Genomic DNA, 16,260 nt, shown 5'->3' with positions numbered 1-16,260 from the left:
TGGTCAAATTATATTAAATCCAATAAAAAGTCATAAACCTCTGATTCGGCCAGAGTGTTTGAGGTACCAAATTATCAAACATTGACAAGAATATTATTAATCTGAAACATGAGTAAACGTCTCTTTTCATTATCTCTATAAGAAAAGTAATAAGACAATTCTCATATATGTTAACAATTGATCTAAAGGTTTAGTTTACAAAGGGAACACCAGAAGGCACTCTCTGCGCATACTCCACATACTGTCTCCCAAAAAACTGCTTCAAGTAATGTTCCTCATAAGGTATTCTCTCAGCAAAGAACCGCCACACCACAACTGCGAACGCAATCGCTGAAACGGGGTTACACAGCATCACCTGCGTTCCGACTGACCAAACAAGAAACCCGGTGTAACTCGGATGCCTCATGATTTGATACACTCCTTCCGTCACAAGCTTATGATGGTCCTCCTTTCGAATCTTTATAAGGTGTGTGAACGATCTACCTGCTGTGATTATAGCGGTTTTGCGGATGATTTCTCCGGATACGATCATTATAAGACCGAGATTGCTGATCCACCAGTGTTGTTTAGGCCAGGGAAGAAAAAAATCTCGGTTAGGTACTCGAGAACTGAGATTACCATTGCTAATGCATAGTGTTTGCTGATCAAAAGTGAGCTTAAAGTGACTCTGGACTTCCCATGAATGACTATGGCGAGAATGTATTCCGATGTGTGGAAGAAGATTATCGCCAGGAACATTTGAGTTAACTGTCTGACACCGGTGTCACTAAATATCTCTGTCATTGATTCTTCACAAGATTTTACTCAGACCTGAAAGAACATACCCGAGAAGATCCAAAAAACATCATTAGCCAAAGCTGGGAAACAACAAGCATTTAAGTATTTATTCAAACCCAAATCTAAGGAACAGCTACTCTCAATCAATGTAACAAATCAAACTTAACTTGTTATAAGTCAGCTCATTATCTAAATAGATGCTTCTGAGGCATCAGCCTCATGATCATACCGGCTTTTCAGATTAAAGTTCTTCTAACACTAAACAAGAATCTTCTTAATCCAACAAATTGATATATGACATGCTTTCAAAACACAGTTTTTTACAGGAAAATTGAAATCTTATTCAAAGATTTATAAATAGATATGTATAACTAAATAGTTAAGGAACTATTGTATACTTTGTAATATACAAAATTGCACGGAATCAGAAAATTCTAACCACTAATTCTATAACTTATGCTTTACTTCCTCAAAGAATTGAACAGAAACCGTAAATAGCCACGAAGATCTGAGACATACCCACTTAGAATTGACGGCTGCTCCAAGGGTAAATGCGAGAAAGACTGGAAATTTATCCGAGGCTGACAGTGAGAATCGCGTGGACTTTAGAGGTTAGGAGGAGAGAAGCAAAGTTTACACCTTTGCACTTTTTTATTCTTTGCTTGCTTTGATTTTAAAGAATTACTTTTGTAAAACACAAAGATCTCATTAGATCATCCCCGAGAAAGAAGAAAAAAGTCTTAGTCTGAATCATAGAGCTTCCGGGCAAAAATCGATGAGAGGAAACCAAACTTTGCTGGAGCTCCGATATATCTCAAGAACCAGGCTTCCGCCCTTTTTTTTTTTTTTTAGGGTTATTGGTTCGAAACGGTTTGATCCAATTTTACTATTCGGTTTGTTCCGGTTCAACTTACTAATGAAGTATTGATGGTAAAAAATAAAATTGTGCGACTACATGTCACTCCAATTAGATATGTGTAGATTGAGAGACACCAAGTCAACTCAATAGAGAGTGTCGCATGGTATTAACCGTAAACTTGTAATTTCTATGGGGTTTGTAGGAAGCTACGAATAAAGATTTGCTGAAAGCTTTTATTGTAAGGGAGTTATTACTCTTTCTACCTGCATAAACGGCTCTGGATAGAAGCAAGACAAGTACATATGCTTGCTATTTAGTTTTGGGGGCCGTGAAAAGTTATTTTGGTAAAAGTTTTTGTTTGGAACCTTATTATTTTATCAGGCCCCGGCCGCGCTGCTTATCCGTGTTCAGATTTGTTTTCTTATACCACGAAAGAGTGTTTTCTCTAACCAACAGAGGATTTTATGGTAATGGTGGTACCTCACATAGATTTCTTGGCCAGTTCATCATCACTTTTCTTTGTAATCAAAAACTGGAATCTCAGCTTCATCGACAAACCATACATGGCTAAAACTTGCTGTTCTTTTTAGTTTTCTAAAGATTTTGATTTTAAATGGCTCTGTTTGGCCAGCAAAAACAGAGCTTTTATGGCGTTTTAAAGTACAACAATCAATCAATCAATCAATCGTTCTCTGTTTCATTCACTCCCCGAAAACAAATTTTGAGATATTCTTAAACCCCCTAAAACCCTAATCAAAACACGCAATTTAAGCTTAAAATTAACTAGAATTTTAAGAGCCCAGCCAAATACTCAATCTCCTAAAACACTTTCGATGACATTAAAACATAGGACTTCTTCTCTATACATACCAAAAAGACAAAGACCCTTAATTTATTCAACGTGGGTCGTGGTCGTCTTCTCTCCGACCCGACCCGTTAGCTCCACCCGACAAAGAAGCAAGCAGATTGAGATGATGATGACCCGGTAGATAATTCCCAACTCTAGCTGCTGAAGCCTCACCCATTGCAGCTGCTGCGGCCGCGGAAGCTTGATGACAAAGAGTGTAGCTGGTTGCTGCTGCTGAGCAAAAACCATCTCCGGTGGAGCTCCGGCTGCAAAGCTCCAAACTTGTCCGAAATCCGGCCTCGCCGGAACAGCCCAAAACCCAGCAGAGCCACCACCACTCATCAACGAAGTCCCCATAGTGTGTCCCACAGTTAACCCTCCTACTCCTCCGCCGCCACCGCCGTTGGACTCTCCCTCCTCAGCTCTAACGACGCGTTTTCCGAGTGTGAACGGAGAGGAAGTGGCGAGAGAAGCGGTTGAGAAACTAGCCGGAGTAGTGCCAGTCCCAGTGGCGGCTATGATAGAAGGCTCGGCTTGACGGAGGAGCCACTCAATGGTTTGACCGTCGGATTTGTGACCTAACTCTCTGGTCAGCTGGAAAACTCGAGCAGCACAAATGATTGGCATACGAATCCTCCTCCCTCTCCCGTCGACTTTGCTGTGTCGGTCTTTAGAAGGGGGTTTCTTGACGGCGTTAAGTGGTCCTTTGTTTGACGTCGTCTGCTCGATTATGACGCCGTTAGCCACTGCTCCGTCGTTGTTCGCCATGGTAAATAGTACTAAGGGGTTTCGTTAAGTGGGGGATAGATTTCACTATATTATAACTCCTATCTCTCGAGGGGAAGGGGAAGGAGAAGGAGAAGGAGGTAGTGAACTAATGATTTGAGAGAAGGGGAGGAAGCTAGGCTGGTGGGAGGAGACAGGAAGGAGAGCACATGGCTTGTGGGCTCCACTACACAGCTCACTTCTTCTGCTTTGGTTTTTTTTTTTTTTTTGGTTCAGGAAGAGTTTGAAGCTCACGCGCTTGACCCCGGTGTTGACTGTAGTAGTTAGCGTTTGGGACCACGGTCCGGCAGGAGAATTTAAGTTTTTAGGTTTAGTTAGTTGAGGTCCCCGTCCGTCCTGATCTATATTGGTTGCTTAATTCACATCCCAAAGCTTAATTAAGTACGAACGTGTAAGCCTTAAGGGGGGCGTTATTTAGCGAATGGTGTAGGGAAAAAAAGACTTGTCGTTACTCGTTAGTCGTTACTAGTAGTGCAGAAATAATGTGAATCGTTTTTGGTGCTACCATGTTAACTAGAGAAAGGTTGTGCTTTAATCACCGATTAAATTCTAGAGGTTTTTTATGAAAAAAAAAATAGAGAAAAAATTAGATTGCAATTAAGACAAAAGCTGATTCCAGTTTCTACGATAGTTGAAAAGAGTCAGATGTGGAATAAGAGACAATCAATGAAGTTATTGATTGGTGAGTAGAATTTATACCCACACTGATTACGAGTTTTTAATATTTTTTTTTAACAATTATTTTTCTTACTATTAGTAAAACCTTTTAAAGTAGTTAGTTTCACATCTACGATCTAGTTAGTAATTTTTTATTAGGATGAATAGTTTCTACTTTCTAGTAAAGAAGAAGAAATAGCTCCAATAAAATGACAACTAGGCGCTTTATGACACTGATTAGTGATTACTATTTTAAACCAGTTCGACCCCCACAAAATAATATGCGTTCGTGCGTTCAATTTGTATATATCATAATTCGTAGTAATATTGCCCATTAAGCAATACTAATAAAATAATAATTTGGAGCGTGACATTATCAAAAGTAGTCGTGCCCACCTGGGGATTTTGATATGTCGTTGCCTAGAGATTTTTGTTCTTCTAAATTATTTCGTAGCAACTCTCTTTGCAAATTATTTCAATCATTCACATTATAGACGATACTATCGTGATTATATTTGTTATGATTATGAGTTATAATACATTATTTTTAAAACCATACTTAAAACTAACTTCTTAAAGACGTCATATATACGTGAAGTCAGGAATTACCAAAAGCGGTAAAAGTAAAACCAAAATTAATTTCTCAGAGGTAGTAAAATGAGCTAACTACGACTCACAGCTTGGAGAACCCACCAAACTAGAGACATGGAGTAATTTTTTAGTTGCTAGGATTCATTTAAATATAAATACAAAAAGAAAAAAAAACGTTGATTCAAAAGTTAACAGACAACAAATAGTACTAGTTAGTAATGACCGGCTTTTTATTTAGTTGAGTGGATTAATGGGGATTTTCTGAATGATTAGTTTAGTTGTGGGGTTAGCTGGAAAAAAATACATATAGACAATTTGTGATGATCACCAATTACCAAAAATGCATATATTTATTAAGAAAAAAAATAAATAGTATAGGTGTGCGAATCATTTGACAATTGTCAAATGTGTTAAACAGCTGGAGCCCATTCCCATCTGCGTATATTTATGAATTTAATAGAAATTATTATGGGTTGTGGACGAAACTACAAGAAAGTGACACTTCTGTCTTAACAGAGAGAGAATCAACTCGTGTTTCATACAAATATCTCTTTCTTTTCTTCTTCACTTGCCTGATGCCTCCCTAGATTTTCTTAGCTTACTCCACCAATTAGAATAATCCACGTCACCTCGTGTAATAAACTGAGTGGATCGCTTTATCTTCTGCCGTATTGACTAGCGCTGAATTAGACGCTCCGAGACCAAGCAGCGACCATCGATTAATCCTTTTCCCCCCGTAACATGAAATTAACTTTGGGATATTTCTTAGCAATCTTGTTATTACAAATCGATGAATAGAGATATACGTTAATAATTCACAGGTTAGACCTATGACCTATCTACTAAAATGCACAATAGGGTCTTCGGTGAATCACAATATCAAAATTATCTTCGTAAACGTAACCAAGTTTTTAACTCGCTTTGTATTTGGACGAATCTGACTAAGGAAATATAGGCGTCGTCAGTCAAAATTCTCAAATGACTTGATTTTTCAAAACTACCAAACAAATATACACTGAAACGTAAAGAGAAACGCAAACTACCGAAACCATAATCCTAATCACCTGTTTCTGAAATCGTTACAAACAAGTAACTCATAAAACCAGGTTGTTCTAAGGCTCGCTTGGAATGACATTAAAGAAATGGTAAATCTCTTCACCATCGACTACCCCGATCTCTGTCGAACAAGCTGAGCAAAAGACCCGGTTAACTTTTTCGCTCTCTGCAGAATCAGTTTCTTGCATCTCGGAATCTCTCCTTCTTTTACCAATCTTCGAGGGCATTCCTTTTTCTTGCAAAACTGTGTCTTTATCTACTCTGCAATTGACCACAAATACTGCCCTGTACTGTGTCACGTACTGCTCGTGCCTGCAAAAGTTTTACTCACTTGTCTCAATCTCCACAGATAATAATTACTAAAACAAGTTCATCTGTCGATTCACACAGCTCAAAGAAGTTCAATGGGATCAATTAATAATCAAGACAATATCTTGAAGAGAACAGAAAGAAATCCATTGTGTTAAGTCCTTATGTTAGTCTATATTGCATGAACATTGTAATAGCCTAGGCGGTTGGTAGTGGATAGTACCTAAGGGTTCTAGGATTGGGAATTAGACCGAGAGTAGAGATTTTTCTCGTTAATGTCATAAACCGCTTTAGATTATATGAAGATTGTTATGCCTAAAAAGAATATTTGGATTTTCACATGTTGATGGTATCTAGAGCCTGTAACAATGGTCTATAATCTCCTAATCAAGTCAACATTCCAGAATCTAGCAAGTTACTATCAATATATTCTCCAGGAAGCAAACACATTAGTGGGGATTGATATTGAACTATGGAATCTAGCAACATTGTGAAATCAAATGTTCGAAGGGATATAGACAATCTATAAAGAAGATAAAAAAAAACGGGTTATGATGAATCACTCAAATGTTTGATTTTCTCGTAAATCAGGCCGTGAACAGTTTTGCATCCTATCAAGTTTGTCATTCCTAAATCTAAAGCATGTAACAATGGTCAAGAATCTCTAAATCAAGTCAACATTCCAGGATCTAGCAAGTTACTATCATGAAGCAAACACATGTGTCGAGATCCAACAATGGAATACTAGCAGCAGCATCCAGAACTCGGTTTAATATAATAAACTAAGGAAATAAATAAAAAACACCAAGTTCTAAGAAATCACAAATGTTGAGAGAGGAAATAGAAATTACCTCTGACACTCTAAGCAGACAGTAGTGAAACAAGCTGGACAGCTAAGTACAGCATCAGAAGGACGACCATCTCTCTTGCTAATCATCCAAAGCTCATCTTTATCATCAAGATCTGAATCATAGAATTCTGGTTTGACGGAGTAATCAATCTCATCGTCGTCCGAAACTGTTACAGTGTAGTAGACAATACAGAAATTAAGATCATTAAATTAAGTCCATCTGATTTCCACATTGTGTAAAATAGTATCCTATAAACTCGACTGTAACTTGAAAACAAGAACACAAAACTCAGTAATTGCAATTACATTCAAGAACCAGAACAAGAATACTGAGTAACAGACTTTTCAAGTCGCAATATATAATACCACAACGATTTAGAAAGTTAGGTTAATTAGCTCAATGGCAAAGATTAACCTAACAAACGATATGACTTGGTTTCACTATGATGGACGAAAAAACAAAAGAGATATCATCTTAGGAGAAACCTATAAGAAACCCATTAGATGAAGAAACGAAACAACAAAGGGGGATGAGTCGAATCGGCCGGCGAATGAAAAGAGAGTGAAAGGGGGGTTTTGTTTTACCCGTTTTCTGTGAATTGATCGGAGAATCCATGGTTTTAAAATTTGATCTTCTTCACTGGTTGTGAAACAAACGACACCTCTTAGTTAAGCTCAGCGTCGAGCTCCGGCGGTGCAGCCAAATCGGAGAAGAAGACAATTTTTGATTATGAAGTTCATAAACTACCGGTGGCTCCTAAATACAAGTGCTAGTTGGGCTTAAAATAATAGTTCAGATTTAAAATCCTTTTGGGCCTTCAGAAATTAAGTAAAGCCCATTTTATAAATCACAATGTACGAATGTTTTGTTTATTCATGACAGTATCTAATTTTAGGGTTTTTGTTATTTTCAAATAAAGTGATCACAACAGAACGTCAAGACCTCTCCAACATGGTTCTCACCATTGCTGGGTGTTTACTGTTAAAAAAAAAACAGAACGTCAAGAGGGTTTTTGTTATTATATAATTAAGGTTGACTATAGAAGAAGATTTTTGTTCCATGGACTTTTAGTTTGGTCTTGAGGAAACCCCGAGCCACAAAATTTCTTGCATTATGCTTATTTCAGCACACTGTAGTAATCAAAGACTGGACGACAATCCCTATCGCGCCATGAAAGACTTGGATGGGAAAAGCTTCACTTATCATGCTATCGATGGTTAAACAAACCCACTACTGCAAGCGATTATTCTCTTTACTAGCGTTTTTTTTCTCTCGCATTTTCTTGCGGCAAATGTGAACAATTATAACCAGAAATAGGTGAATTATATGATTATGATTATGTTGAACAATTATTACCACAACCCCAAGAGTACCATTCGTTTTCCAAGGCATTCACAAAACTGGCATAAATGTGATTATGTTGAAACACCCAAAAATGACTATAGCCTAAGGCTGGGGACTAGCTAGATCTAGATAAGCAAAGGACTCGACATAGCCTATCCAGCCATGAAGACCTCCTCCCTTGACTCTCATTTCAATCTTGATAAGTGATTCTCTTAATCCTTTTTAGTATTACAAATTTAGAAAAATTATGGGGTACAAGTACCCCCTATGATTTTCCAAAAATAAAAGAATATTTAAGTGGAAAGTTGGTAAAAGCAAGCAAAATTATATCTTTGTTTATAAGCAAAAACCAAAGATATAAGTAATATTTTTGTCATTTTTCATCAATTAACCAAAAATTCATTCATACAAACTCAGTTTTTCTATTTTTCTTTCAGATTTCTCATATTACTACATGCATTAAAATCTTTAAAATAAAACATGCAAAACTATACTAATATACATCATGTATTGAATTTTCGTTTTAAGTTCATTATTCTTTGAAGGTTTTGTGTGCTTAGTTACAATAAATATTTATATTACAACGATAAATACAATTTATATTCAACTAAAATTATGTTCTTTTTTTATCTTTGTTATTCATTATTTATTGATTAATATACATGCTTAATTAATTTCGTTTTTGTTAACACATGTCAAATTTTATTGAGAACACAATATAATATAATTAATAAGTATATAAACATGTAAAATTCTGTAAATAAAATTAGACACGTGTCATGATCTAATCAATATTTTTGACACCTATCACTATCTTGTTAATGAATAACTTTGACATTTTTAAAAATATAAACCTATAAAATTCTGTAAATCGAATTAGACATGTGTCGACATCTAATCAATATATTTGACACATGTCACGATTTTATTAATGAGTAATTTTGTGTCATCAAAGTTTATATAATAAGATAACTATTAAAAATAAAATAGTGTATATAATAAGATAAAGCCTCCTCAGCCATTGCCACCGAGTCCTCTTCAGCCACTGCCACAGAATCAAATTTATTTTGAATGAATATGTGCATTTGCATTTGGAATTTTTGAGAAATTTGCATTTTGATGATGATAGGCACGATCTTGTTGTTGGAGGGTTTCTTCGATTTGATTTCTGTCAATTGCGTTTTCATGTATGATCCTGACCAGTTTTTGATAATTCGCATTTGAGATTCTAATTGTGTGTGAATTGTTTTTTCTGGGTTTTTATTATTGGAACCCAAACCGACACATGGTGCTATGCGTCGCATCCGTCCATTATCGTTCACATACGCCACGGGGTCAGTGATGATGTTACTCTCGTCCCCTTACCTTTTGAGGTTTTGCACAGCTTGAACACTTGACTTATTGTTTTGTTTTTGTAGGACGTCCGCTGGGAAAGATCATATTAGAGAGGAGGTTGTACGACTAGGAGTCGAGCTCTCAGTCTCTGTAGCTGAATCCATGTTCTTGCTCTGTGATGACATTCATACCATGTTGTGGTTCTGCTTTAAGCTGTGGAAGTATACATTACCTCCCTCTTCTCCTGTGTCAGAAAGGCTGCTTCGCGTTTTTCACTATGTCTACTCAAAGGACATCAAACCCAAGAACAGGGGATTTTGTTGTCCGGATGGTGGCAACTCGGTCCATTGGGAATTCGTCAAGACCACTTGGAAGGATTTTACCGACGGGGTCATTGTTTTGGATCGCCTTGTTTTGCTTCTCAGGAAGAAAGATTGCTCTTTCGATGATCGGCTGTTATCTTCCGCTGTTGAAAATTACAAGCAACAAGTTCTCAAGAAGCTAGAGGACAAATTGTTGTTCGCAAAAGATGTTTCAGAGCTGAATGGTTTTGCCAGGGAGATTGTTGCGTCTAACGTTTCTGACCTGTGGAAGTCTCTCTTTGACGAAGAAGAAGAAGCTGGCGAACCAAGTCCAGAAGTGACGAGGAATAGGATTATTAGCGACCTGTTTCAGCCTATATTGGGCGATTCCTGCCATTGCGAGATAACGACACTGCCCGTTACTTCTCCTTACATTCTAGGGTCAGTGTATTCAGTAGTATTTTACCTGCCAAAAGTCTATCTTCATATCTGACTTCTTTTTGTTGTTGTTGGTTTGGCAGGTCAGAATTTGCAATGCAGGGGATTAGAGAGGAGGTTGTGCAACTAGGAGTTGAGCTCTCGCTATGTGTGGCTGAGTCGATGTTCTTGCTGAGTGATGAAATCCGGAGTGTTTTACAGTTCTGCTTGAAGTTGTGGAGAAGTGTTAGGAGGTTCCGGAAAACTGGTAGTCCCGTTGGAGAAAGGCTGCTTCGTGTGATGCATCATGTCTACTCAAGAAATATCAAACCGAAGAATGGAGTGTATCACAGTGGTTACAAGTCGGTCCATTGGGATTTGATCAGGACGACTTGGGAGGATTTTGTTGCTGGAATCAGAGATTTGCACAATCTTTTTATGAGACTCGAAGTAAATGGAACCTCGGCAGGTGGACGAGAGTATACGTCTCGTGTTAAAGAATTGCTGAAGAAGGTCAAGGAGAAGTTGAGGTGTGCCAAGGATGTTTTAGAGGCAAATGGGTTTGCGATGGAAGCCATGGAGTCTAACATTTTGGGTTTGTGGAAGTCTCTTTTTAACCGAGTTACCGAGGAAGCATGGGCTCGAAACGCGATGAGGCGTGAGATAATTATGGACTTGTTTCAGCCTCTATTGAAAGAAACAGAAGAAGCAAAACAGCATTAGCCTACTAGCAGGTGTCTTTTTGCTTCTATATATCGTCGTACGTTGGAGTAGAGTTCCCTTCATTTGTATGTCTCCGGACTTTGTTCGTTCCTGCCAACTTATTTACTTTTTGTATCGAAAACCCGAACGGCTCTAGAAACTATTTACTTGGTGGTTATTATCAACTCCTATAAGAACAAGCAGTCTGTTTATTTAATCAAGAAATATGTTTGTTCTGTTAATCAAATATTAAATGGAAAAATAAAGGCCATTACATTAGTTAACACATTTTGTGGTTTGTAATTGTATAGTCCACAGTTTTGTTTTGGTGGCCACAGTTTTATACAATTGTGCGAGACTCCAACAAAGCAAAAAAAAATTATTCCTTCATCAGGGCATTAGCAAGCCATGAAATTTGGCTGACGAAGTCGTCTCAAAACGATATAAAAGAAAAAAGCTGCACTTGACATGTCAATTTAACAAGTTTTGCATATATAGACAACGTTCCGTGAAAAATGCTTTGATTTAGCTATATATATGGTTGTAACTATATAACATGCAATAAAAACCTTTGTTTTGATTTATCTTGTAAAGAATAACAGTTACCTCAACTCAGACAAGCATTAACTCGAGTGAGATATATGTGAACTCTGAATACTACTCTACACTGGGGAGCAGAACCGCAATGAAGAGCAGTGTTAGAGAATACTAATCTTTTTAAAGCATGAGGACAAACAGGAACAAACCCCAATATAGGTAAATGATGCAACCAGCTTTAATTACACTCACAAATGCAAGCCACAACAGTAAAATATACCGACCCACAGATAGGATACTCCACTTGTAAAATCATGAGCATGAAACCCGGTTAATTTTTTCTTCTTCACTGGTTGTGCAACAAACGACACCTCTTAGTTAAGCTCAGCGTCGAGCTCCGGCGGTGCAGCCAAATCGGAGAAGAAGACAATTTTTGAAGTTCATATAAACTACCGGTGGCTCCTAAATACAAGTACTAGTTGGGCTTATAATAATAGTTCAGATTTAAAAACCTTTTGGGCCTTCAGAAATTAAGTAAAGCCCATTTTATAAGTGATTTGTTAATTTTCAAATAAAGTGATCACGCTAACCACAACAGAATCAACTCAAGGGTTTGAATTTTCCGATTAACAAAATAAAAACCCTCCATTATATAATTAAGGTTGACTTTTGTCGGCGACGAAAGAGAAGATTGACTTGATTCAACTTAAAATCACGTCTGCAAAATTCACGTTTCAAACGCGATTCTCGAAAATTGCATAATCTAAACGCGGTCTTCAGGTGCCAAAAAAAACAAAAAAACAAAAGGGTTTAGGAAAAAAATCAAAAATCACATTACGAAAAGGGTTTTTGGGGGACTGACTGATTTGTGTGTTCTTTCTTCTTCTCATGGCCTTCTCGAGAATCGCACATCTTTGCCATCGATTCTCTAGACAACAACGCCAACAACTTAACAGACCATTCACCACGAAGCCAGATAACACCAGATTCCTCCTCCATCCCAATCAATCCAAGCTTGCCCAAAACATAATTGCCATCTTCACAAGACAACCTTTTTCACCTGAAGACCCTGAGTTACTGAGACTCGCTCCAGAGCTAAACACCAAGGTAGTCGAAACCGTCTTGAATGGATTCAAAAGGTGGGGTTTGGCTTATCAGTTCTTCAATTGGGTTTCTAAACAGGATGGTTATAGAAACGATATGTATGCTTACAATGCCATGGCTTCTATCCTATCACGTGCTCGACAAAATGCCTCACTGAAAGATTTGGTTGGAGATGTTCTGAGTTCTCGTTGTTTAATGTCTCCTGGAGCGTTAGGGTATTTTATTAGGTGTTTGGGTAATGCTGGGCTGGTGGAAGAAGCAAGTTCTGTTTTTGATCGAGTCAGAGAGATGGGTCTTTGTGTTCCCAATGCTTATAGTTATAACTGTTTGTTAGAAGCGATTTCTAAGTCCAATTCAAGCTCGGTTGAGTTGGTTGAGGCGAGGTTGAATGAGATGAGGGATTACGGGTTTCATTTCGATAAGTTTACTCTTACACCAGTTTTGCAGGTTTACTGTAACACTGGGAAGTCTGAGAGTGCGTTGAGTGTTTTCAATGAGATTCTTAGTCGAGGCTGGCTTGATGAACATGTTTCTACGATCTTGGTTCTGTCATTTTGCAAGTGGGGTCATGTGGATAAGGCGTTTGAGTTGATTGAGATGTTAGAAGAACGCCATATCAGGTTGAACAATAAGACATGTTGTGTTTTGATTCATGGGTTTGTAAAGGAGTCTCGGATTGATAAAGCGCTTCAGTTGTTTGAGAAAATGTGTCGGATGGGTATGAATGGTGATATTGCATTGTATGATGTGTTGATAGGTGGACTTTGCAAGGTTAAAGATCTTGAGATGGCTCTTAGTTTGTATTTGGAGATTAAGAGGTCAGGAATTCCACCTGATAGAGGAATACTTGGGAAGCTAATATGTTCATTTTCCGAAGAAAGTGAATTAAGTCGGATTACAAAAGTGATCATTGGAGACATTGACACAAAATCTGTGATGCTTCTTTACAAATCTTTTCTGGAGGGGTTTATTAGGAATGATTTGGTGCACGAGGCTTACAATTTTATCCAGAACCTCATGGGAAATCATGAGTCGGATGGTGTGTCTGAGATTATCAAGCTTCTTAAGGATTATAATAAAGCAATCCTCCCAGCTTCAGATTCTCTTAGCATTGTGATTGACTGCTTAGTCAAAGCTAACAAGCTGGATATGGCATTGACCTTGTTACGTGATTTTGTCCAGAATGGCCTTACTCCAAGTCTTATGATGTACAACAACATAATAGAGGGGATGTGTAAAGAAGGAAGGTCGGAAGAGAGCTTGAAACTCTTAGGAGAAATGAAGGATGCCAGAGTTGAACCAAGGCAATTCACGCTTAATTGTATTTATGGTTGCTTGGCTGAGCAATGCGATGTTGCAGGGGCACTCGATCTGCTGAAAAAGATGCGTTTTTATGGATTTGAGCCATGGATAAAGCATTCGACTTTGCTTGTTAAAAAACTTTGTGAGAATGGAATGGCTGTGGATGCTTGTAAATTCCTTGATGATGTGGCTGGAGAAGGTTTCCTTGGTCACATGGTTGCCTATACTGCGGCGATTGATGGTGTCATTAAAAATGAGGGAGTAGATAGAGGTTTAGAGTTATTTCGATACAGATGTTCCAAAGGTCATTGCCCTGATGTGATTGCATATCATGTATTGATAAAGGCTCTATGTAAAGCATGTCGAACTACGGAAGCTGATAACCTGTTTAACGAAATGGTATCGAAGGGACTAAAACCTTCTGTTGCTACTTATAACAGTATGATAGATGGATGGTGCAAGGAGGGTGAGATAGATCGGGGCATGTCTTGTATAGCAAGGATGTGTGAGGATGAGAAAGACCCTGATGTTGTTACTTATACTAGCTTGATCCATGGGTTATGCGCTAGTGGAAGACCTAGTGAAGCAATCTCTCGTTGGAATGAAATGAAGGGCAAAGCTTGCTTTCCAAATAGAATTGCTTTCATGGCACTTATTCAGGGTCTTTGCAAGTGTGGCAGGTCTAGTGAAGCCTTGGTTTATTTTCGTGAGATGGAAGAAAAGGGAATGAAGCCTGATTCAGCTGTATACTTGTCGCTCGTAAGCTCTTTTCTGTCAAGAGAAAACATCAGTGCCGGGTTCGGGATATTCAGAGAAATGGTTAATGAAGGGAAATTTCCGGTTTCAGTAGATAGGAACTATCTACTTGCTGTTGATGCTACAAATAAGTTTGTGGAAGACTCTAAGACATCATGTTATCTTACAGGTCTAATAAAAAACGGTAGATTTCCAGTTATAGCTGTTTTGAGTAGAAAATGAGTCAAACGCCAAAACGCTTCTAATTGAAACAGCGGATACTTACCAAGATTGGTTGCAGAGCTGTTCAGCTGATGATTTGGCATATAAGCTCAGGTTTGAAACCAATAGGAAGCTAGCGTCTTGTTGCTACTCTTGGTCTGATGCCATGGACCCAGCTAGCACTAGCTCCTTCTTACAAGGTATTTGCTCTGGACCAAGATTTTATTTTGTCTTCTTAACATTTATGCACTTACAATTGAAAAAAAGGTGATAAGAATTACTTTATATGTGTTTGGAATTTGGATCATTAATAGAAAGGTTTATATTGACGTTACAATTACTGGCAACCAGGTGTCACAAGTTATCTGTGATGAGACTACGCGCAGAGGTTCTGTACTATATGGATCAGCACTTCATTGGCTGGTAAAGCTAATGATTTAAACAAAACTGTTGCAGAAACTTCTGACATTCAATACGGGTCCTCGACGACTTACTGATAGCTCTGCGCGCAATGTTCAAGCTCAGATAGTTGCATTTGGGTCCAGATTGAATACGAAATTCAAGATATTAATCTGAGATGTATACAAGGATTAACCAGTTGGATGAAACAGTAAAAGCTTTTTGTCTATGGAATCCAGAGGTTAGCTTTGCTGATTTGTGTGTGTATTTGCTAGATTTTTATTTAGTTGTTTGTCAATAAACTTTTGCTTTGTAATTTTTCATCAGAACTCTCTCTCAACATTTCGGGCTAAACTAATCTGAAAGGCTCCGTCACTTCCTCAACTCAAATATATATCTTCCGGTTTAGCAACCCAGTCGCTGATTGTACCAGACCTGAAATTGATTGAATTATTGAACCAGTAGTTCATAACTCATAAGGGAAGAGAGTACAAAAAGGAAAAAGGAATCAGCACCGGGGGGACCGCACCGCAGCTTCTTTGAACTGTGTGAATGGGGAACACGTGGAATGGAATATCATATTTAAAAAACAAATTAAAACCAAAATCAGAAAACAAAACACATTAAAAAAAATTGTAGACTAGGATAAAATTTTAGGTTTGATTTAAATTTTACATTAAACGAGGTGATATGTGTGTCTGAGTTTATATAGAAGAATCATAATTTAGATTATATAATTAAATAATATTATATGTTGGTTTTGGTTTAGAAAAGAGAATTATGGTTTTATAAATAAAGATAATGATTTAATGGTTTTACAATTAAACTAAATTATATATTGGTTTGAATTATAAAAAGAAGGAAGTAATACATTGCATTGACAAACAATTGTTAGGTGAGGACAAAGTTTTATTAAACACAACTGTTGTGTTAGTGGTCTTGGAAAACCAGGAAATTGTTCTAGAAGAAGTTCGAATACTAAATTACTACATCAATCGTACCTCTTTTGAATATGATGTAAGTTTAATTATAGATTGTACTCTCTTTTGAATCAGTAAAACAACATTTATAAAATTACTCATGCATGTTTGTAGCATGCTATTCCTAGATTTTACCTTACCAAAAAGA

At 37.5% G+C, this 16,260-nt stretch overlaps 2 protein-coding genes and 3 pseudogenes across 6 annotated transcripts; 2 read left to right on the top strand and 3 right to left on the bottom strand.

Moving 5' to 3' along the window:
* Positions 1 to 71: 71 nt before the first annotated feature.
* LOC104734856 (protein-S-isoprenylcysteine O-methyltransferase B pseudogene) lies at positions 72 to 1,435 on the bottom strand (annotated as a pseudogene). Its single transcript, XR_015577838.1, has 2 exons — positions 1,297 to 1,435; positions 72 to 810 (listed from the first exon to the last, which is right to left on the bottom strand). The product of XR_015577838.1 is annotated as a protein-S-isoprenylcysteine O-methyltransferase B pseudogene (transcript).
* A 784-nt stretch (positions 1,436 to 2,219) lies between these two features.
* LOC104734853 (transcription factor TCP21 pseudogene) lies at positions 2,220 to 3,409 on the bottom strand (annotated as a pseudogene).
* A 2,071-nt stretch (positions 3,410 to 5,480) lies between these two features.
* LOC104734852 (uncharacterized) lies at positions 5,481 to 7,490 on the bottom strand. The gene is made up of 3 exons (XM_010454514.3): positions 7,318 to 7,490; positions 6,734 to 6,899; positions 5,481 to 5,885 (listed from the first exon to the last, which is right to left on the bottom strand). Exons 1-3 carry the CDS (start codon positions 7,346 to 7,348, stop codon positions 5,630 to 5,632), a joined length of 453 nt encoding a protein of 150 aa, XP_010452816.1. The 5' UTR covers positions 7,349 to 7,490; the 3' UTR covers positions 5,481 to 5,629.
* Positions 7,491 to 9,060: 1,570 nt separating this feature from the next.
* On the top strand, positions 9,061 to 11,075 carry LOC104737890 (uncharacterized). Of its 2 annotated transcripts, none has more exons than XM_087480308.1 (3): positions 9,061 to 9,411; positions 9,496 to 10,161; positions 10,241 to 11,075. In XM_087480308.1, exons 1-3 carry the CDS (start codon positions 9,371 to 9,373, stop codon positions 10,260 to 10,262), a joined length of 729 nt encoding a protein of 242 aa, XP_087336434.1. In that variant the 5' UTR covers positions 9,061 to 9,370; the 3' UTR covers positions 10,263 to 11,075. The 2 variants fall into 2 exon arrangements, with proteins under 2 accessions (XP_087336434.1, XP_087336433.1); XM_087480307.1 differs by having other exon boundaries at positions 9,069 to 9,411; positions 9,496 to 10,155; positions 10,236 to 11,075.
* An 897-nt stretch (positions 11,076 to 11,972) lies between these two features.
* LOC104734851 (putative pentatricopeptide repeat-containing protein At5g08310, mitochondrial pseudogene) lies at positions 11,973 to 15,516 on the top strand (annotated as a pseudogene). Of its 2 annotated transcripts, XR_015577836.1 has the most exons (3): positions 12,107 to 14,933; positions 15,085 to 15,373; positions 15,460 to 15,516. The product of XR_015577836.1 is annotated as a putative pentatricopeptide repeat-containing protein At5g08310, mitochondrial pseudogene, transcript variant X2 (transcript). The 2 variants fall into 2 exon arrangements; XR_015577835.1 differs by having other exon boundaries at positions 11,973 to 14,933; positions 15,085 to 15,516.
* The last annotated feature ends 744 nt before the right edge of the window (positions 15,517 to 16,260 follow it).

Source organism: Camelina sativa, chromosome 13 (assembly GCF_030686135.1).
Source record: "Camelina sativa cultivar CO46 ecotype springtype chromosome 13, ASM3068613v1".
NCBI lineage: Eukaryota > Viridiplantae > Streptophyta > Magnoliopsida > Brassicales > Brassicaceae > Camelina > Camelina sativa.
Note: the sequence above shows the minus strand (reverse complement) of the source record. Positions and strands in the feature narration are given on the sequence as shown.